This window comes from Protopterus annectens, chromosome 1.part1 (genome assembly GCF_019279795.1).
Source record: "Protopterus annectens isolate FY-2018-M chromosome 1.part1, PAN1.0, whole genome shotgun sequence".
NCBI lineage: Eukaryota > Metazoa > Chordata > Ceratodontiformes > Protopteridae > Protopterus > Protopterus annectens.
In genome coordinates, this window is record NC_056726.1 from 1,156,248,350 (window position 1) to 1,156,273,119 (window position 24,770).

Below are 24,770 nucleotides of genomic sequence, written 5' to 3' on the forward strand. Positions count from 1 at the left end.
CAGGCAAAATCAAATTGGTAAATACATTGGACTTCACTTAAGTAGATGGTTTGTTTAATGTATTGAAGGATATTTGACATAGAATGTTCCACCTACATGCCTTAAGTAATATCTTTTTCTTTGTCAAACTAAAGCTAGTAAAGAATATAGGATATAAAACAAGGTCTTTATGCTTTTTAATTTGTCATAAAATTACTGAAACATATCCTGCTTCAGCAGTCCCCTTTATCTCATGGTCTGATATTTTTGTGAGGAAAGTAGTCTAGTCAGGATGGTAAATGTATAAAGACATAATAATCTTTAAGGATACCACAGATGTTGGTGTTGCATTGCATCCCACCTTAATCATGTGTATTAAACCTAATTGTGACTCTACCCCTACCCCTAGTCTTAACCCAATATATTACTTTACTAAAAAACCCTTGCCTAATAGTACCAGAATGCAATACAAAAGGACACAGAATGTACACAACACCAAACAGGTAGAATACTTCATCTATCCCCTTAGATAACCCTTACTGAAAACTTAACCTGCAAACACTCATACATACATACTAACTACTATAGCACAATGTAGCAGATTTTCACAGCCACAACCTTTTCAGTCAACCATTCCTATCCCTGGACACTATTACATATCTTCACTATATAAAGGGTCTACTATGGCTGCTCATATGCCACTAACACAAACACGCACTTGCTCACTTCCACCTGCATGAAAATTCAAGTGCTCAAGCTCCCATTAGTCCAATTTATTTCTTCTACATCCCCATCTCAACAACCAACCTTATAAAACTGCATATTCCTACCAGAATCTAAACTCTAAACCTAAAACTCCCACTCATTTCTCAACATGAGATTTCACTCTCCTACCCTAAAACTCTACTCCCCTCCCCTTCCCTAACAGTAAAGTCCCCGATCACTCCCAAAACCAAAACCTCCTTTCCTGCTCCCTAACCCTAAAACTCTCTTACTGCTCTCTAATCCTAAAACTCCCTTTGTGCTTTCTAACCCTAAAATCCTGCTCCTGCTCCCTCACCTTAAACCCCCTCCTGCTCCTTCCCCATAGCGGCTTGCTTGAACTCGTATATGAGTACAAATGTGAGTAGTGGCCAACAAGAGCTACAAGACCCTTGAGTGCAGGCTTGGAGACAGTATTTTCTGACCACTTGGGATTCATCTTTTAGTATTGTTACCCTATATAAAACCTGAACTCATCCAACTTAGGTTCACACTGCTGAGAATTCACAAAAAAAGAGCATTCATTCATTTGTGCAGTCATACAATCACTCTTTTTACAGCCACACAAACTTGTCAACCAAATGATTAGTTAACTACAATAACGACAGCTAGACATATATGTATAATATATATATATATATATATATATATATATATATATATATATATATATATATATATATATATATACACAAACATACACAGTATATATATATATATATATATATATATATATATATATATATATATATGGTTTGCAATCATATAGTCAATCACACTGTGTGCGATCAACGTATGTGCGTAAATCAGGTAGCAGAACCGTTAATGCGAGTACTATATTGTTGAACGTTACAATAGCAAACAGCCACTACAGCAAATTTTGACTGTGTATATATATGCACACAGGATATATATATATCTATATATATATATATATATATATATATATATATATATATATATATATATATAGATATATATATGGGTCTAATGTAAATGGTCGAATTCCCACAATCTCGAACTTCATATGGCCGACCCCATATGATCAAGGTTGTGAATGCTCGACCGGACTGCATGGAGATCTACATACAGCGTGTAATGGGAATATTTCTCGTTACTGCACTGTAGTGCAATCTCAGAGTTGGTTTATTTAACTAGGGGTGTGTGGGGGATGCAGCCCCCCCATATGGGTGGTGCAGGGGGGGAGCTTGCCCCCCTGCAAAATACTGATTTTATCACTATTTTTTTTGTTTTTTCCGGTTCGGAAAACCGGCTTTCGTGATTATGCACTTTCGCGGTAGTGCAGTTTTGCTCATATGGATGTCGCATATATATATATATATATATATATATATATATAAAGAACTTTGTGACAATAAAAGCATTCAATAAAATAGTAAATAACACCAACAACTCTTGTAGAACTTTAGCGCTTTCGTCTTATTTATTATCAAGACTTCTTCAGAAACATGTCTTTCTGAAGAAGTCTTGATAATAAATAAGACGAAAGCGCTAAAGTTCTACAAGAGTTGTTGGTGTTATTTACTATTTTATTGAATGCTTTTATTGTCACGAAGTTCTTTTCTTAGTTAAAATTTCTTCTCTTCGTTCAATTTTTTTGAGTACGGTTAATTTTAGATATATATATATATATATATATTTATAGTTCTGTGTACTATAAAACAGGCATAAGAATGAGTAAGAACAATCTGGTACATTAGAAAAGAAGCGGTCATTACTGATGTGTGTAGGTTCAAGTGGGAGCAGGGGTATGCAGTTGTCAAAGATTAGAATGAAAGAAACAGAGGATGCCAGGATATGAGGCAACAATGTGCAAGCTAAAAATTATAAGTCATACCATATTAGTGTTTACTTTATTTATGTCTCTAGATCCCTGAGTAGACAAGCTGTGAACTATAGCTTATTGAGGCAAAGCAGTGATCCACATGGGCAAATTAGCCTGGAAGAATAAACAAGAGAAAAAGAAAAATATTCTCATCAATACAGTAGAACTGAAATATTAAAAAAAAAAAAAAAGACAAAAAAAAACTCCAAAAAACATGTAGCGATAGCATGAGTAATTAGCTTCATTCAGCACTTAAATACCAAACACATTAATACTTCTATAAGTTATATGGCAATTATAACTTGTACCGTAATGCTACATGCTACAGCTTATGTCATAATATTACATGTTATAATTGCCATAATGCTGCATGTTATAATTGCCATAATGTTACATCCATCCACAATGCCCTTTTGTTATTTTTGCACACGAGAGTTGGGGTGTCACCTCAATAGTGACAGTCATCTAAGAGCGAATGTTTACACCACTGGGTAGCAAGCCCAACCATGATTATTCTTCCATGCCATATACTCTCTCTCACACACACTCACACACACACACACACACACACACACATGTCCAATTTAGAGTGTCCAATCCATTTACTGCATGTCTTTGTGATGTGGGAGAAAAACGGAGCAAATGAGGGAAACTCACATGAACACAGAGAGGACATGCAAGCTCCACACAGAAGGCACCCCAGCCAGTAATTAAATCAGGGAACCTATTCCTGTGAGGTGACAATGCTATCTGCTGCACCACTGTACCTCCTGCAATGTTACTTGTTATATGGGAATTGCAACATGTAACGTTATGACAAATATAGCTATAGGGATAGATATACTTCCAGTATTTTATAGCAGATGTAAGCGTTTTATATTTAAAAAGACATTGAATTCAACACAATAATAGTTGGAGTTGACAATTATCCTTTCTAGGTGGATGTGTATTAAGTAATGCCATTTGAAGTAAAATATGTGCACTTTTTTTTTTTTGTAAGAGGTAGATTTTGAAGGTGAACCAATAGTCTTGGCATGATATAGAGAAACTGTGATCTCTTCAGATAATTTATTTTTGAGCACTCAAAGCACAGCACTATTGTCTGCATGTGTTCTAAGATTACAGTGGGAAGCTCTGATTTAGCTTCCTTTACAACCAGGAAAGGTTTGTAGTTTTAACAGGTTCAACCACAGAGAACCCAGATAATGGTCTGCTCTGAATTTAGCTTGCAAACACTTCCTTTCATATAGGAGGGTGTAATGGTGTTCTTTATTTTAGCTTCTTTGATGAATTTACTCATTTTACTAGAGATGACTTGAAAGAATCCATACATCCACAACCCCTTTTCCTATTTTTGTAAATGAGTTTGGGATGTCACTTCAACATTGACAGTCATCTAGAACCAAGTTTACACCACTGTGTGACAGTCATCTAGAACCAAGTTTACACCACTGTGTGACTAGCCCTGCCATAGCAGTTATTCCACGCCACACACTTACACACTTACATGCTTGCACACTCACAACTATAGCTATTTTAGTGTGTTGAATCCATCTACTGCATGTCTTTGGAATGTGGGAGGAAACCAGGGCACCCAGAAGAAACCCACATGAACACAAGGAGGGCATGCAGACTTAGCACAGATGGAACCCTAGCTGGGAATCTCTTGCTGTGAGTCAACAACTTTATCCGCAGTTTCACTGTGCCCCCGAAAGTGTCATATCATATAGTAGAATGATCTATTGAGGAAATATACAAATAAACCATTTGCAACATAAACTATTTTGGTTCATGGGATATGGAGGAGAGTACGGATCGAGCCAATGTAATGGAAAATGGGAAAGGATGGGCAGAAAAAAGTAAAGGAAAAAAAGGAATTGTGGGAGAGTAACAGAGACACGGGGGAAGTGTGCAGGTATCCTCTAACCAGAGTAAGTCAGAATGCATTCACCTGATGAAGCACAATGAGGACATACAGCTTCACAGGCAACCAAACTTTGTTTAATTTTTAATATGCAGTAAAAGCATGTACTCCTGATACCTATTCTGAAACAATCTTGCAGCTGGTGAACAGGATTAATGAGCTGTTTCCTGTTGCCCATGGTTTGATTCCCTCAGCCTCCACTGCTTATGCGGCACTTAACTTTACTTTATTTGTGTTTAGAGCACTGTCTAGTTAACAGTCTGAAGTCCAGGCAGCCAGCAAATGGAGGGGGTGTTGGGGTGGTGGGAGGTCAGAAGAGGGACCCCCAACAAAATGGTCAGAATCTGTATCCTAATTGTTTTGGCCAGCCCTACTGCACAGGATACAAACATCATGTAGCTCCTTAACAAATATCCACATTTACAAGCTTTTATGCATAATAATGCAGCACTGCACATTATAAAATGTACAGACTGGTAAACCCGTTCACATCCAATGTGAGTAAAAATTTGGATAACCACATCGAAATTTAGAACTATACTGTTGACAGCCTTTCATTTCCAACAAATTATGACTTGAAAGAATGTTGTTTTTTATCTGTGGTAGATACAGTTAAAGGTAAACCATAATGAAGTTAGGAATGCAGGATATCTTTACCTATGACAGTTCAAGCAATCGGAGGCAAAAATGCAAATGTTTCCATGCCCAGAGGACTGTCCTAAAACTTTAGTCTTTGGTCTAATCAAATGCCTACTTATTAAAATGAGAATGTTATTGTAGTACTTAATGTATTAGGAATGCAGAACTAAATTTTATTTCAGTGGTTCCAAAAAGGTTAGTTTTTGAGTACTAAGTAGTAATTTCATATTAACAACTTATTTGAGCAGTTGATGGTAATTTTTAGTTGAGTACTCTTATATACAATTTAGTTTTTGTAAATGAATTAGAAAAGTTAGGTCTGTCTAAGTCCGGGTCATCTGCATATGGTATTACCAGGAATATAAGTAAGTCAAGGTGAAGTCTACGAAAAATAAAGAAGAGCAGATGAGCCAAAATGGAGCTCCATGGATTATCTTTGGTTAATGGGAAGGTAATGGAAAGTGAGGACCCAGTCTTAACTCTGACAGTTCTATCTGATAGGCATTTTATGTTTGATTCATTGAATTTTCAAAAGGCAATGAAACAATTTCCCCTCAGCACAATGAAACCCCATGATGTGGGGAGGCTGTGTCCCCCACACCCCCAACTATATATACCAACTCTGAGTTCATAGTAGAGTAGGGAAAATGGCAAAGTTGTGTAGTTGGCCAACTACTTCATTGCCCTTGGAGAATTCAGTGAATCACAGAAGTGATTTTCACTGAATGTGTTGATGAATAGATGCTCACTGAAGCTATGTTTTGGCTTCCTAATATTGACCCAAAGATTTTTATCCAGCAAGTTAAGTCAAAAGCTTACTTTAAGTAATAAAAATATCATCTCTGAGATTAACTTTATCCTTGACTTGAACACTTCCTAAAACAGTCTGAGGAAGTCCATATCAGGACTAAAGTGCTAAATGTGATTTTTAATTAACTTGGAGTGCACATTATCTGCTTTTTGTTTTTATTTTATAGTTTACATGAGTGTTTTTTTTTTTTTACTTGGTCAGTTTTGTTATTCATTAACTTTATACTTACTGAGCAAGGTGCCTTTTGTCAAAGTCCGTAATAAGTTGATGATACTTTCCTCTCTCTAGAAGACATGGCATTTTTTTGGACAGCAGGTGACACTTTTGTCTGTATTTTATTTTATTTTATTTATTTATTTATTTATTTTTACATTTGTTTACAGGGAAAGTCTAACTGGACACGTGTCCTTTTTCAGCAGAGGCTCGGGGAGAAAAGCTCCACATAGTATACAATAGAGAACAAATTACAGGGCAATTGTAAAATACAGGGTAGATACATTTGAAAAGCCTCAGCAAAGCATGGTCAGGTAAAAATACATTTGGAGAATCACAGCAAAGTTACAGTTCGTAAAGGAATTACAAGTCAATTGTAAAAACACTGTGTAGATACATTTGCAAAACATCAGTAAAGTACAGCCTGGTAAAGTCTATCTGGAAGATTTCAGCAAGGTATAGTCTGGAAGGAAGGATTGCTGACAGACTTTTCTACTTGCTTGTTAATGATCTTTTCCATAATTTTATCTAGGGCGTGGAGAAAGGAAAATGGGCAGAAGTCTGAGGTTTACCTAGGTTTTGGTATTTTTGAAGAAGCTTAACTGGAATGTTTTCCCAGATGGAGAACATTAGAAGCTGAACTATGAACAGAGTTTAGAAATGTTGGAGAGGAGTACTAATATGGTCTGTGCAGTACTTTTAAGTTTTACATCACTTAAACTAACCTGTGCATGAAAAGGAATTTGAACAGAATAGGCTCTATTTAATTTTCCCTGATTATAATAGTTTTGAATGGAGCTAAGCACAGATGATTAATGATATAAGCTCAAACAGAGCTGTTTTCTGTAGTCTGGAGTTTGATTCCCGTTGTCTTCATTTATCTGCTGTATGACTTGAAACATATTTAAATAGGCAATGCTCTGGAACAATTGGGAAATTGGGTTTAGTGGTCTTCTAAACTGCATACTTAGTAACTACTTATATACCTAAGAAGGGGAAAATGAGATTGTGTGGATGTGGACTATCATTGTTTGTTACAGAATGATTTATATATATATTTATATATATTTCTGTATAAATATGTGTATGTCTCTCTCTCTCTTTATATATATATATATATATATATATATATATATATATATATATATATATATATATATATACATATACATACATACATATATATACAGCTCATCAAGCTCCTACGTAGAGAGACAAAAGAGAGACTTTGGAGTGATTATGATTTTTCTGCAGTTTCTTGCTGTCTTTAGCTAATTCCACCTAAAACACCAATCTGTGATTTAAAAAGCTTGTTTCAGCTACATATTGTACTTATTTTACTGCCTGCACTTTAACAAAGTCGTTTTTGTGTTTAAATTACCTGTTTAACTGTTGTAGGCTACACACTCAAGTGTGATATCCATTTCTGTGCATTTAAAGTGTTTTTTGATTGTATCTGCTTTATTTTGCGAATAAAAAAATATATACTTGTTTTCCAGCCTTTCTAAGCTAGTATAGTCCAGTTTTCAGGTTAGTGCTGAATTCAGGGCTGTGTTACAAGTTTCTGTGTTTGCCCATACCTTACTTGGATAGAAGGAAGTTTCTCTGTTCACTGTGAGAGAAGGAGCTTTGAGCAGCCTATCTGTCCCTGGAGAAGTGGTTTCAGCCCAGTAATTAGTAGTTTATTGGCCATTTTGGGTTAATTTTTATCTCTTTCATTTCCCTTCTATAAAACCCACATTTGCGTGGTTTTGCATGCTGGGCAGCGCCGGTTAGCTAGGGTATAACTATTCCCGGCTTCACAAAGTCTACTGTTCAGTTTTTCCCTTGGAACTAGACAAACTTTCAACTTAAGCACTCCAATCATTCACTTCTCATCTGTGCACTTGCCCAAAACTCATAGCAAGCACTAATAGACCTTAGCACTAGACCTCCCTATACTGTAGAGAAGGACAAGGCTCTCTATTCAACCTTACCAGCCAATCAGTAAAACAGTTCACTGTACCTATCCAGGCATGTCCAAAGGGCAGTTTCAGGTGTACTCTCCAGTCCAACTGGTGAATCTGGGCATTTTGAGGCAATGTTACAATTGCCTCATGTACACACTCAACCCTCTCCTCCTTCCACCAAACACTAATATATGCGAGAGATGCAATTATACAACCAAACTGGAGGCTAAGCTCTCTCAACCCAAGACTGGACCCGGCAGCCAAGAGGAGAATGGAATTACTTGCATCCCACCCACCAGTCTCACATAGACCTATGAAACCAGCACTGGCAAAAAACACACATAAATACACAAAAACATACTCGGAGGCTCTAAATAAAAATCTGTAAAAACAACAGAGACCTCCAAAGCAGACATCCAAGCAACTGCCACCCCGCAACACAAACCATGAAATGCATACTTCACAAAACCAATGTGTCACACAATCACTGCCCTTAAGGCAAAATAACATACCCAACAGACTAGTAATAGGTGACTCTATAGTCAGGCACACTGACATCCCAATCACTAGGCTGAACAAGGAGAAGGTTACTGTTAGTTGCCTGTTGGGTGCCAGGATCTGCCACATAGCACAAACACTCAGGTCACTCCAGTACAAGTACAAATATGACTCTGTCATTGTCCGTGTTGGTGTGAATAACCTGAGCAGTACCTCCCTGGACTACATGAAAAGAGACATGGAGGAGCTCTCTGATCACATAGCCCAGGCTGGTATGACCCTGATCCTGAGTAGCATCCTGCCCTCACCAAGAATGATACCACGGTATAGAAAAAAAATTATCAATTGCAACAACTGGCTAAGTTTCTGGTGTCCTTCAAAGGGGATCCAGTGTCTGTCAGCCTGGGATGACATGCTCGACAAGCCACACTGCTTTGCTAGAGACGGCTTGCACCTGTCAACCTTAGGCTTTCGAATACTGGCCAAGGCTCTTGCCACCCCCATAGTGCCTTTTTTAGGCAAGGCTCAAAAGACAAACCCACCACCGTAAATAGCACAAGTAACAAAAAACTGAGGGTAATGCTGCTCAATGCCAGAAGTCTAAACCTCAAAATGCACGCACTCGAGGCACTCCTCAGTATGGAGAAAATCGATATATGTGCAGTAACAGAAACCTGGTTTAAGGCACCAGAGAGCACCCCAGCACTACCAGGCTACAACTCATACCATACATTTCGGCCACAAAACCAGGACCGAAATACAAAAGGCGGGGGAGTATCCATATTCATCAAGGATACCCACACCTCCAGGTTAGTGGCACAGCACAATGCTTCAGAGATCATCCACGTGCAACTAACAACAGGCAAAACTGCTATTCAAATTATAGCTTGCTACAGATCACCCACCATGTCCCAGGTCCCCCACTCCGTATTCCTTGAAACACTGGGAAACATAAAGGTCCTAGCAAACACCCTGATATTGGGTGATTTCAGTTATCCAAACATTAACTGGGAAAACTACTCAAGTATGAACTCCCTGGTCCAACATTTCCTAGAATTTATAAACACAAACACCCTGGATCAACTGGTTAACACCCCCACCAGAGGTGACAACATATTGGACCTGGTCATCACCAACATGGGTGACCGGTGTTCCACACCAGAGGTCAACCTCTCACTGGTTAGATCTGACCATAAACTAATCACTCTGGATAGCCACATTCCGCCACCACCCCCGGTCAAAGAAACCACTGTGAAAAACTTTTCAAAATCAAATTTCACATTACTTAAAACTGAGGTGGGAAGTGTCAAAGCCTCCATGCTAAAGGATAACGCTGTTCAAACTGCAAAATCCTTTACTAATGCACTCTATGGGCATCTACAAGAATGCATGGATCGTGCTATCCCAAGCAAAACCAAGACTCGCTCCTCCAAGAAAAGGAAACCAGTCTGGTGGATCCCTGCCATAAATGAGCTATACAATAGAAGGAGGAAACTAGTACAGAAAAGAGTAAAATCCCAAGAAGGGAAGACATCCCTGATCAGTATCAACAAGAAACTACATTCCCTCATAAAATCATCCAAGGCTAGCTTCGAAAGAAAAATTGCCAAGGACTCCAAAGATAACCACAAGGCATTCTTTAGCTATGTCAAGAATCTAAGTGGCAATTCTCAAATCTGCTCAGAGTTGATGCAGAATGGCACAAAATATACTGAACCAACCAATATAGCCAACACCCTGGCAGACAGGTTCAGTGCAAACTTCACCCCCTCTCACCCCCAAAAGGGCCCATAACTATACCAGAAGTATGTAGAACTCCTGAAATCACAGACACTCAGGTTAAAACAGCCCTTTCCAAAGCCAAAAAAACAGCATCAATGGGACCGGATGGTGTCCCAGGCTGCATCCTACATGAGCTAAAAGATGAACTAACCCCTCACCTAAACACACTGTTTAAACTCAGCCTCTCCACAGGCTACTTGCCCACAGAGTGGCGCACAGCAACGGTTATTCCGCTCCACATAGGTGAAGCCACAACGGACCCCGGGAACTATCACCCTATAAGCCTGACTCACTTGGTCTGCAAAGCTATGGAGCGCATCATCATGGATCTCATTAACAGAGACATTGGAAACCTCCTAACACTGGACCCAACCCAGTTCGGCTTTGTTAAGGGCAGATCATGCCTCCTAAACCTGGTGGACTTCTTTGAGACAGTTACCAAGGCTATAGACGAGGGAAAGGTGGTTCCCACAGCCTACCTAGACCACGCAAAGGCCTTCAACACTATTCCCCACTCAGGTATTATAGACAAGCTCACCAGCCTGAATGTAAACCTCTATGTCATGAGATGGGTTGCCAACTGGCTCACGGATAGAACCCACATGGTAAGAGTTGCAGGAGCTAGGTTTGACTCTAAACCTGTTACAAGTGGCATTCAACAGGGCTCAGTCCTAGGACCTCTCCTGTTCGGCATATACTTCTCACAGGTACAGACAAGCACAGGAGGACTATGGCTCACCAAGTTCGCAGACGACTGCAAACTAGGGGCTATAACTGACTCTCTGGCTGACACAGACATCCTCCAAAAGGGTCTCACTGAGGCAGATACCTGGTGTCAAAACCATGGTCTCAAGCTAAATGCCAGAAAAGTGCATAGTCATCCTCTTTGGAAAAAACAAAGTACCCACAAACTACCACATAGGTGGTAGCACCCTAAATATGGAAGATGTAATAAGGGATCTGGGGACCCAAGTAGATAGTAACCTCTTCTTTGATAATCACATTGCCAAAGTGGTAGCCCACCTAATCACAAAAGGGTTTGCATCCAGATCAAAAGAGGTCATTTGCCCCCTCTATGCATCACTCATCAGACCCATCATAGAGTACAATGCCCCATTTGGGATGTACCTTACAAGACACCTGCAACAACTGGAAAGACCACAGAAGTTCCTCACCAAGAGGATCACTGGCCTCAAGCAGATGCCCTATGCAGCTTGACTGAAGAAACTCCAGCTGTACTCGGTTGCATACCGCCTACTCATAGGTGATCTCTGCCTGACATACAAGGCCATGTCCAACCCAGAATTGATGGACATGGTCCACCTAAAGAAAACCATATCCCCTTGAGCCACATGCTCCAGGGATCTAAACCTCACCACAACAATAAATAGGACATGCTGGAGGGATAGATTCCTGTCCCAGAGACTTCCCATGCTCTGGAACAAGATTCCAATCTACATTAGGCAGAGCTCCTCGCTAACCCTCTTCAAGAGAAACCTTGATGAGTGGATGGGAAACAGAAAGTTTACCCCAGGGATCACTTCAATGGCTCTGCTGGACAGAGGCACAGGGAACTAATCTAAGGGGGCGGCGAAAGCCAACACATTTTGGCTAGGCTTATAAATGCCTTCGGGCAGATAGCCTAGTACCTACCTATGAACCTAATATATATATATATATATATATATATATATATATATATATATATATATATATACACACACATATATATATATATATATATATATATATATATATATATACATGTAGATGAATATAGCTATAAATATATACATGATACATAGATATAATGTATAGAGAAATATACACACATAACTGGAAAACCACAGCCTTGATAATCTGCCTTTGAGTAATACTGGGTGATATAAAATATACAATCAGGAGGTATGCCTACTGTATCTGTGAAAACACACATACACTCGCACACACACATGCACACATACACACACACACACACACACACACACACACACACACACACACACACACACACACACACACACACACACACACAGATTCACTTTAGCTCCCTAAGTCTTTACCTCCCTATTTATTTACTTACTTACCTATTACCTACTGAGTAGGTAGGCTGGTCTATTGGCTCTTATCAGCCTTGAACAAGGCTCAGTGAGTAACAGTACACGTTATATAAAATACAGAATAAACGGAGAGAAATGCATAATTAGGAAAACGTCCTAGCATACAAAGCTTAATTACTACTTAAGTACTAATATACTATTATAAACAAGACTTATCAATCAGTACAAAACAAACTGGCAAAAACAAGAGTTTATGTAAGAATTAGGGTGTTATATTCAATAGGGGAAAGATAGATATATCTATCTGTATATCTGTCTATGTAAATATATTTATACTTATAGAACTCTCACTATATATATCTATGCATTATTTCCTTAAACAGTCATAATATTTTCCTACTGAGAAATATTCCAGTTGTTATTTCACAGACTAACCACCTTTCCAAACCTGCCTTAATCTATGGACTGCATAACTAGTGTCTTAAATGTTTTGTTATTGATGGAGGAATGGTAGTAAATTCCTCTTCAAAAATAACTTGACATTTAATTTTCAACTCACTTGCTGCTGTAACTATCATTTGTTACTTACAGATGAATGATGTAAGAGAGAAGCACTGCTACTTATGCTCCGTTCTCACTTTTGTTAAAAAAATATTGTAATACTTGTTGTGGCCAGTGAAATTTTTTTCATACTAAAAAGAGCTGTGAGTTATCTGTCATCTTGCTAATGATGCTTCTTATAATAAACATGGCTGGAAATAGATAAAAGTTCCTGTGAGTAGAAAGCACAGATGGCTTTCAAGGTACATCTCAATATGTAATGTGGACAAAATGGTTAAACACTGAAAGTTTTGATGTCACAGTAGCATGCCATGGATTATCAGTGCATTGAATATTCATGCTGTTTAACTATACAGCAGTGGAGGAAATAAGAAACTGTGCTAATTAACAGCAAATAGAATACACGTACTATGAAATAATTTTTTAGCCATCTTATGCTAATTATTTAATTAGTACAGTGATGGGTCTATTGAAATATTTGTATCAGAACCTCAGAGTTTGTGCTGGAAGGTGAAACTAGTTTGAATTTAAAATAAGAGTTTTAATTGTTGTAATTAAACAAATACGCAAAAACAAAGTTGTCATGGTATAATATTGTGGTCCCAATAACACTTTCCAAAATAACTCCGTTTCCATTAGGAATAGGAAAGTCCTTTTTCTTAAGTGTATCCACCCAGTGCTAACCAGTTTCCCCAATTCTTTCTTATAACAACATCATCTACAGAACAAAGACTGATTATAGAACTGAAAATAAGAAGAAAAGAAATTATATCTTACCGTATATTCTGAAGGAGTAGATCAAATGGTGAAAGGTCCACAAGAAAATAAAAAAATAGAAAAATAGAGACATTTTATTAGTCATGGTAACAGTGAGGAAAAAAGTGAGGAAAAAACAATGTTTGATGCAGCGTTAATCTGCTAGTTTCTAATAAATCAATTAATGCACCCAGTTCTGCCATATTTCTATACAAAGAAGTCCACGCTGGTACTGGCAGGAACACATCTAAATGCTCTTCTGCATGGCTGCTTTATGTCCTGCTTATGATTTCTACATCGAGGGTTATAATCACGGTCATCAATCACAACCAGATTATTACATTTGAGACATTGATACCAAGAAATTTGCTTTAAGAGTGAAGCTTGAGATACATGTTGAAACCACATAATAATGATTACAATCAGGTTAAAGTGCATGGAGCTTTATCTACTTCATGTAATACCAGTTACAGAAAAAAAATGTAGGAGTGCAAAGTGTTTTACCAGCTTTGAAGGTCAGTAAAGTGGGTCTACTTCTAAATTTCAAACTCTCAAAATGTTGACTTTCTTATGGTCAAGACCATAAGACTGAAGTTTTGAAACTTCAAACCATGTAAATGCAGATTGTCGTACAGCATGGAATGGTATATTAAACATTTTTCTTGCTGTAGTGTGATCTTGGAGTTGGTACATTTAATTAGTGGGGAGGGGGGAATGCAGGGGACTTGCCCGCCTGTAAAAACATTAAAAAAAAAATAAAAAATGTTTTTTTTTATTTAAATTTTGAAGTTTCAAAACTTCAATCTTATGGTCTTGACTATGAGAAAGTCAACATTTTGAAATTTAGAAGAAGACCCAGTAAAGCACAGTTGTGTCAAACAGATAGCAACACACCTCTTGTTTTCTTTGCTCAAGAATTTTGGATAAATCCAAAATTAATGAGGGAATGATAGTTTAAAATCAGGGACAGTTTTTAACATATTATTCTTATTCACTTAGAAGTAAATAGAGCAACAGGATTTGTATCCGTACGCAATTTCTGAAAAATAAAAATGATGAAATTTTAATTACTGGAATTATTGATTGAATGTAATCCTCAGTGATTTACCAGAAAATTAAAAAGTGTTCTATGGACAGAGAAAAATATGAGACACACTCCAGGACAGTTGATAGGCATGGACATCAGACAGAAACATAGCTGTTTTATCCTCTGTCACTGTTTTGCTGCATCTGGCATGGTCTGTTTTTAGTCCTTAGCCCAAAACCCAATTGGGACAGACTTTAGTGGTGATACTTAAAAATTTAGCACTATCCCTTAGCATTGCTTTAATTGATTCTCTCTCTCTCTAGGGAAGCCATTACCAAGTTTATATCTTCTTGATATCAGAACTTAATCTCAGTGGTCTGTGCACTGCAACATTTGTAGTCAGGTGTTTTTGTTATTTCATTCTTATAGTAATACTAGTGAAGTTAAATATTCTGTTTTGTAAAGTCGACATTAGTGCAAACATAAAGCAAAAGACTTATTTAAAATGATGGATTGATGAGTTCCTTCCATATTTCTGGGAAAATGTTGCTGGAATGACAAGAAGCTTCGCAAAAGCATAAGATTTAAAAGTTATTATTCAACAGCTATAGCAGACACATTAATAAATATTATTGAATAACACATCAAAACACTAATTATAAAGCCAAGAAACAACAGAGGATGGGAAGTAGCTGATGGTAGCCTCGTATTTATGGTGTGCCACAGGTTTCATAGATATTTGTTTTAAATCAGATACATCACAGCTATAATGTTGGTATGAGTCTATCAAAAATTATAACCGTACTCTTCTATGTGTTAAGGGCTGAATCCTTTCAGCATAACGGTGGTATTACATAGTGTGAAAGACATATACAAATATGGATCAAATGCCACTGTCTTTATAAACATGGAAAAAAAAATAGGCAGGAGACCATAGCGATCAGTGCAAATCCAAAGTGATTGACACTACAATGAAATATATTAAGTATGCTGCAATTGTTAGCCTTGATACATTGACTGGTGACCCCTTTTATATTACAGAACACTCTGAGATGTTAATGCAACATTGTAGATTAGTTTACCTGAACTATGTGTACCACTACTTATACAAGGACATTGCACAATTTGAAACAGCATAACACCCAGGATGATAATGTTCTTTGGTTAGAAACAATGACTTTCTGTCTTACCAGTGCCTTCCCTCACTTGGTACAATCTGCCCAATTGTAGCTAGCACTTATCGACATGGTTAAGCTATCCCTTTAGTTAACAATAGCCGCCTACCTTACTGAAAACCACAAGTGCTCCTGCCTGTTTACTGAAACACCTACTGCCCTTTTATAGGGCTAATGAAGCATAGTTTCCCATGGTTATAGTGCCCTTTAGTTCAGCTGCATACCTTACCAGCAGCTAGGAGCAGTTCCCCTCCTGTAATCTGTTTGTTTACTGAAACACCCAGTGCTTGTCAAGATGTTTGGTATAGGCCTGTGTTACAATATTTATATAGGTAGTTGAGTCTGTCTTATGTCTGCATACATTTACCCTGCAGTTGACCATGTAGCCCTCCTCATTTAAACTTGTTAACATCTATTTCCAAATTAAATATCTTCTTCCTCTTCCCTGCATCTAGTAGTAATTGTATACTCAGCAGTCCACAATAGAGCTCTGTTCGTCACCATATTTTACCCTCCATTCCCTGGTAGTTAATAAGCACTTGGCTCTACCTCTATAGTGATACCAACTCCTTTGACACTGGTAACTCATGATCCCACATTCTTCTTTTATGAAGAAATTTATGTTTTATACAATTTCTGCTGCCATTCTATCCTATTGTATTCATGTTTTAGTTTACTGGATAAAAGTGCAGGAAGACCACAGCAGTCACAGTAGGGAGTTACAGTTGTAAATTCCTACACAATTTGCTTACAGCATAGTACATGCTAAATGTTAATGTTTTATTGCATCTTGTCACATTGTACAGAAATAAAATTATTTGTAATACTATGTGCTCAAACCACCAACATGCTGCCAGATTCTTTTGATGTGCATATGCTTACATTGATTGGCTATCACCAACCACCAGTGGATGCCCACTTCACTATGCTTCAACATCCACTTTCAGCTGGTCTTGCAATATATTTGACCTTAAAAGCACACTGCTACTAATTACTTCAATGACAAGAAACAGAAACTGTATTCTTTGACCACAGAAATCATTACCGTGATGGACAATACTAGTCTATATCAAGCACAACTAACAAATGCTGAAACTATGGTAAGTGTCCCAAACCTTAGGCCAGAATATTATATTACAGAGTGGTTGGCTATGACTAACCTTTCAACTTATTCTCAAATCTCTTGCTTGAAGAACACAAGAACCTTCCTGAATAAGATGTACTACATGGTGCTCCCTGCACCTAAATTTGATTTTAATTCTGCCCTAATTAGATACAGTACCTGTAAGTGTGAATGGGTAGCTGTTCCATGCTCTTTCCGTCAAGTAGAAGATTCTTGGGATGAACCATTTTATCCAGTCTGGCAACTTACTAAGTATTTAAAAAAAGAAATGAGGAAAAATAAGTGAAGAGACAAAAGAAAGGTAAGATTATAGTCAAACACAATGCATTTAAGTGTTATAAACTTATTTTGAGGTAAGTTATTCACTAGTATGTTTTCAGTAGAAGTCATACATACTCCCTTATAATAAAAATAATTTGCTTAAAAGTACTCTCCTGAGAAGTTCAAATTTTATAATTAAAGTTGCTGAAGGTAATTTCAGGACATCTACTGTAAAACGTAACGTACAATACAGACAAAAACAAGTAATTTCAATGATCATACCATCATCCAGTATACATATATATATAATATATATATATATATATATATATATATATATATATATATATATATATTTTTTTTTTTTTTTAATTGAGCCTTGTCTGAAAATTGAATAACATCATAATAGCAGCTCTTATACTGAGCTTGAGTGAAAGTACATAGAAAAATATGCCATACCTGTCAAATAGGCAGATCTTATACCTTGCTATCTTATAGCTAGGTAGGCTATATAAATGTTTCTAAATATATGGTATATAATATTCTACTATGTCTTCAAAGAAATGGAACACAGTGGTTATGATCCAAAAACAAAACAAATCTTTCAGGTTTATTGCACAAAAAAAGACCATGAATCTTGATGTAAAAGAAATAATCATAGGTTCTAGGGCCTTCCCATCACTCTTACCAAAAGATGGCATGAGGAGAAACACCTCTTGTGTCTACAACCTTTGTCTTAGTTAACAGCCATGCAAATATTTCCTTTAGCTAAATGTCCCAGAAAAAAAACAGACAGTTAATTAAATAATGGTCCCATTTCCAATAGGCTTGCTGTCAGTGTAAGTGACACTTACAAGGACAGTAGGCTGAGAGCAGGAGTTTTGGATTCTGGTCCTCATAGTAAGCCTGTTTATAGACAGACGTTCAACTGATGTAAATCACGTACACTGAGAGCAGGTGTTTTGGAATCAGGGCAGACTTACACAGAGCAAAAATTCTGGAATCTGGCCTACTGTTTTTATGGCTACCATTCTAATAAATGTTTGTATACATCTGAAGTAGAGTGTTCATCAATCTTCTTTTCATGTTTCTCCTTCATGGTACATTAATATGTGTTTTTGCTTCTTATTGTCATTCTTTTATAGGATCGTAGGATCATAAGAAGTTACTAGGCTAATGGCCCTAGGGACCTTACAAGCTTAGGCGAGTTCTACCCTAATTTCCATGATAAGCACCTATTGCCTGTGTCCAGAGTAATAAATCTGGACAAAAGCATAAATAATAGTGGGACACAGACCTTCATTTTTGCCACTAATATGCCAGAAAAACCACAATTATATGAGAAAATGGCCAGAAATATGAGGCAAAAATCTGGACATTCTGCAAAAATCTGTACAGTTGAGAGGTATGAATAATGGTGGCCATTTTCCATTCAGCTGGGGATGAAGCTGATGCTTAGTCTATGACTGAAAAGAGCACCCAATGGTGTTGCTAATTCTTGTTGGAGCCCGTGTAGGGCACAGCCTGGGATGTTTTCAGGTCCCATTGATGCTGTGATATTTGGTCTTAGAGAGGATGTTTCTAATCTGCTCTATAGAGATACAAGGTAGGGTACAGGGGGTAGGGATGTTGTGGGATATTTGTGGTGGGGAAAAGGGAGTAAAGTTTTCACAGAACCTGTCGGCAACAGGTTAGCTATGTCCACAGGATCAGTATGGGTTTTATCATTATCTACCAGTTCAGCACAAATCTGGGCCTTTCCTTTTAGGTTACGGATGTAACTAAAGAATGTCTTATGGTTGTCTTTAGTTGAGGAAGCTAATTTGGATTCATAGTTTGCTTTGGAAGACTTCACAATAAGTCTTATTTGCTTGTTTAAGTTGAGGAGGGAGTGTTTACAGTTTAGGGTTGGCTCCCTCTTACTCTTAGATAGCAATTTCATTTTCTTATTGTAAAGCCTGTTAATGGCAGTTGTCTACTAAGCAGATTTGCTTTTCCTTGAGGAGCTTGTTTTGGTCTTATCAGGTACGGCTGAGTCATTGCAGTTCTACAGGTGTTTGTATAAAATATTAGTGTAGAACTCGGCATAATTGCCAGCTCCATCTGAAGGGGGAGGTGCAGTGAAGCTAATTATACCATCCTGTAAGAGTTTATAATCTGCTTTGGAGAGGTTTTTTAGTTAAGTTTCTGCTGGGGGGGGGGGGGGTTCAGATGTGTGTAATAGTTACTTCAAATGAGACTGATATGTGGTCAGATCTCAACAAGGAAAACCTCACAGTGGGGGTGCTACGGTGGTCCTCCATATTGGTAAGCACCAGATCCAGTATGTTGGCACTCCTTGTGGGGATGTCAACCAGCTGATCCAGGCACTGGGGTTAACAAAGTCGAGGAACCTTTGGGCAAGTGAGTTTGAGCACAAGTAATTTACCAGTCAATGGATGGGTAGTTAAAGTCACCCAAAACCATGGAGTTCAGATGTATTCTGATAGACTCAAATAGGTCCAAATAGGCAGAGTGGGTATCCTGATTCATGGAGGAGGTCCTGTAGCTGGCAATGACTTGAATCGGTGTGTTACCAACAGTTAATAAGTATCTTCAGGGAATCGTACTATTTAACCAATCTGGAGGTGTATTTATCTTTAATGAATATTAAAACACTGCCTCCTTTAGTTTTTATGTCTTCAGTTTGTGGTCTGAACATGTGGAAGGAGGTGTAACCCGGTATGGCTGGGGTGCTCTTCACAGCCTTGAACCAGGCCTCGGTGACTGCACAAATGTTCGCATCTTCCAAGGTGAGGACTGATTCCAGCAAGTGTAGTTTTGTTTTAAGACTCCTAGCATTTAGCAGCATAACCATGAGGTTGTTTTTAGATGGAGCTTTTACATTGGGATTTTTTTTCCTTGAGACACTGCCTAAAAAAGGCACTATGGAGGTAGCAAGGGCCTTAGCCAGTAGATGAAATCCCAGGGGTGACAGATGAAGACCATCTCTGGAAAAGGTCTGCCAGTCATGCCATCCCAGGCTGACAGACACTGGACCTCCTTAGAATGGCACCAGAAACTAAGCCATTTATTGAAGTCAGTCATTTTCTCTTTATATTGAGGCATCATGCTAGGTAAAGGCAAAATGCTGCTTAAAGTTAGGAGCATACTTGCTGAGACGCATAGTCCAAGAACTCGGTAATGTCTCTCTTCATATTGTCCAGAGAGGTACGTCTCAAGTCTTTCATAACATGGACTATAATGGAGCCATAACAGTACTTGTTGTTGAGAGACTTGAGTGCATGTGTGATCTGGCATATCCTGGCACCTGACAGAGAGTTGACCATGACCTTTTCCTTATTCATCCTGGTGAGAGGGACATCTGTGTGTCTCATGATAGAATCACATATGACTAATATGTTTGGCTTTATAGTTTGCCTAAAGGCCTTGACAGGTGAGACACTGGTGCATGAGCTGTTATGTGTATTGTGTTCTGCAGAGGAAGTATGTGTAGAACTCTTGTGTTTGTCAGGTCTTTGGTGTTTAGGTATGTTTCTGGTGAGGACCTCCGCATATATAGGTATGTGTGATGTGGGTTTGGGTGGAGTAGGAGGTGCGGTGTGCATGCTGACAAACATATGTACTGACTGGTGTGTAAAAAAAGGAACATGGATTCAAGGTTCTTAATATAGTTGCATCTCTCACATGTTGAGTTTGTGTGGGCTAGGAGTAGAGAGTTGTTAGTGAACATGAGGCAGTTGCTACACTGCATCAGGATGTCCATGTCAACCAAGCTGGCTGGAGATACTGTGGGAAATTGTCTGTGCATAGTGTTCTCAGTCCATCCCAATACAAGCATTGACCTCTTAACCTGCCCTGCACAAAATAATCCTTCGCAGTTATCATGCCTACCCATCCACAATATCTTTCCACCTGCTAGAAAAAAATATTTTCTAATCCCAGCTTCAGCATTCACCTAAAAAACTTCCCTCTCAGAGAAGTTCAATGCTCCTGCCTCTAAAGGGCTTGCATCACCTAAACTTTGATAACCTTTTTCTTTTCTCTCCTGAGTCTTCCTCCTAAAGTCTCCATCTTCCTTTTCAACGATATATTATTGCACAACTTATATATAACTCAATTCTTATAATGCTTTTGGAAACAATATTGTGTATACCATTCAATTCTTGTATTGCATTTGGAAAGAATTCTTGATTTATATCTCTCTTATTCACTACAGTGTATACCAAGTAACTACTGTGTTTAATGCAAGCCTTTTTTTTACTGTCAACATATGGCTTACGTATGTATTAGTTATCTCACCCAGGCTTTGTCTGAAAATGGTCATTGCTGAAAAGTGTACTACCAGGTAAATATTGGGGTGACATATGCAAACAGCGATGTTAGTAAAAAAATTACATTGTAACATGACATGTAATATGAAGACATTCTGAGATATACATTTTTGTTAAAACAATTCTGACTATAGAAAAATATTCTTGTAAAAATGAGTGAATAAATACACAAATAAATAAATTAATATAAATATCAGCAATGCCTTCATATCTGCATTAATATTGTAAAATATTTGTGAGTACTGTGAATGGAGCTATCTTATACACTATGTTAAGGCACACAGTTTTGCTAATTCACTGGTAATTTGCATCTAACATGTGTGGATTTGTAGATTACAACTGTTGCTTTGAAATGTTGTGAAAACATTGTATGCAAATATGCATAGACTGTGCAATATCATAAAACAGCAAAGATTGCACAATATCACAAGCCAGCAGTGTGCCTTCTCCTATATTAATGGAAACATCTTATCAACATTCCTCTCACCCGTACCTGCTCTATCTTGCCTGTTTATACCATTTTCTGAACCTTGCTTTTGGCAAATAAGAAATCATTTTCTCTTTCAGAGATATGCAACAGTATAAAACCAATATAGTATGAAAGGCATTTAGTACTTAAACTGGAGCACAGCCCGATCACTAAGTAAATGCTTCTGAAGTTAACATTTACACGGTTTTTGCAATTTGTCTATTTTATAAGATTTTGCAAATTATATGAAGTGTGTTTTCAATAGAGTATTTGAAAGTAAAGCTCTCAGGAAATGGGTAGTCTTAGTCTCATCATTATGTGGGGCTATGAGTTTATGTTAACAGTCTATACCTCGGATACAAATAAGTACCAGTCAGCTTTCGTTTCTGTGTGAGCCCTGCTGGCCTTATAGGAAACCTGCTGCTTCAATTCTGCTCAGATGTCCCCTATTCCAGTTCCATCTTTAGTCTTCCCCAGTGGCTATATTGCAAACCTAATTCTTGACATCATTCTCAACCAATAAGGTAAAAAGCTAGTTGAACCTTTATTCCAGAGTGTGCCTCTCTGCCTTCTGGCAACAGGTCTACTGTTCAAACCCAGTCAGCAATGTAATAGACAGATGCACTATATAAGCAAAGACAGCTTGGTAGTCATTGTACAAGCCTGAATGCGGGTTTAAGCGTGCATTTGTTGTAATCTTATTTATGAAATATTTTATTCAGCATGTGATAAATTAGTTCCAGTTGTTGTTGTGTTATGGTTTTGGGTTGGGAGAGTGGGCCTAATGATTAAAATGTTTGCCTTGCAAGTGCAAGGTGCAGGGTTTGAGTCTCGCAAGGGATAATTGGCTAGACTTAAAATGGCTCGCAAGGGCAGTTAGCTTAGTACTAATCTATGAACCTATGTCTTCTTCTATATTAGGATGAGCTTTCTCCTTTCATTCATAGGTATTCCTCATGAATCACAATAAGCCATTACTAAGGCCCTTTAAACTTCAAGTACGTAGGTTTGAGAAGGCATTCTGCTCACTGTTTCTCCCTGTTCAGTTAACTATATCTGTATTTTTATTTTTTAATCGTTGTTTTTGATTGATGAACTTCTCTTCACTTCTCAACAGTTCACACTTACCCATTTAGGTAGATCCTTTTTTCTGTGTACTGGCCTGTTCCATGCTGCTCATCTGTGTATGGTTCATTCTTCACCACTTCTACGCCTTCTCCATTCGAGCTCTGCTCATGGCTGTGTTTGCTAATCATGTAAAGCTGCCCAATCCTATACTGCAGCAATATAAGCACATAGAAAAAAAGGAACAATAAATTATCAGCATCACGTATGCAATATTTGAAAATGATTTTCTGTCTAAATCTGAAATAATGCATCATGGTTTGTATCCCAAAAGCATCTGATTGAAAGTAAGTTACTACAGTGTAATACCTATCGTATTGTTATTTAGAACGACTCACATACGTCTTTATAAATCCTTGCAAGTTCCAACGCATCTCAATGACATAAACTATGCATTTCAGTCTAATCGCTCTGTTTGCTATCATGATTTTACCGTATACCTTCTTTGATTTGGTTTTCAGAGGCTTAAATATAACACTGTATTGGTAAAGGGAATCCTGTTATAGTGTTCATGTGCCCATTTTCTTACCATTTTATATGTAGAATTTGTTTACCATAGTTGTTAGTTATTCATTTTTTTTCATTCATTGTGTATATTTCATGCTCACCACAAAATGTTTGGCATTATCAATCAAACACTAAAAATACTCTTTCATTAAATTTCATGCAGGTGTTTCTATATATTCATAAGATGTAAATGTATTCATTAATCTTCCAGTGTGCACTATACCATGTTCAGTGTTGCAATTTACCTGTAGTAGATAAAGTCTTGGTGGGCAAACTGGCACTATGGATCAAAATAAGCATGCTGATTTTTTGTTCCAATCAGGCAGAATTTCATGCCCAGTTACTACAATAAAATACACAAGCCTTAATAGCATATCAGCAGAGCAATGTTGATTAATTAGCATTATTCACTTAGCTATCATGGGCAGCATAGTAGACTAGTTGTTCATAGGTTCATAGATTAGTACTAGGCTAAATGCCCTTGTGAACCATTTTAAGCCTAGCCAATTATCCCTTGTGAGACCCAAACCCTGTACTTTGTGTTTGCAAGGCAAACACCTTAATCATTAGGCCACCCACCCAACTCTTCTCCAAAGTCCTATGGTCTAAGGTTCAAACGTGACTTCAGGTTACTGGTATTGTTAAGTTTGCAGGGTGTCACATTTATTTATCTTTTGTTGACTGGGTTAGGCCCACTAGGATAGTAGCCTCTTTTCAAGAGAGACTCGAGGTGAGGTGTTATTTATACTACTGGAAGTAATTTGGCCAGGACATCAGGGAACTTCCTCTACTCTTTTTGATAGGTGCCATGGGATCTATTACATCCAGCTGAGCAGCTACCACTTCAAGCAGATGGGGCCTTATGCTGCACTGTGGTGTCAGCAATCAATTGACCTGGTGTGGGAATAGAACCCATAGCATTCTGTATCAAAGATGAGTGGGCTACCTTTTGCACCACCGACACCTAAA

The 24,770-nt window shown here is 37.9% G+C and overlaps 1 protein-coding gene across 2 annotated transcripts in view; it reads right to left on the reverse strand.

The window, feature by feature from the left end:
- LOC122809132 (cytoplasmic phosphatidylinositol transfer protein 1-like) overlaps positions 1–24,770 on the reverse strand; it is a 641,537-nt gene that overhangs the window by 303,527 nt on the left and 313,240 nt on the right. Inside the window, exons 2-4 of one of the 2 annotated variants that reach the window (XM_044080408.1) lie at positions 23,298–23,441; positions 17,265–17,353; positions 13,802–13,809 (exon numbers count right to left, since the gene is read on the reverse strand). In XM_044080408.1, the coding sequence (XP_043936343.1) occupies positions 13,802–13,809; positions 17,265–17,353; positions 23,298–23,425 (225 nt within the window). In that variant the 5' untranslated portion in view covers positions 23,426–23,441. Of the gene's footprint in view, positions 1–13,801; positions 13,810–17,264; positions 17,354–23,297; positions 23,447–24,770 lie in introns of both variants that reach the window. The other variant, XM_044080400.1, reaches the window with a different exon arrangement.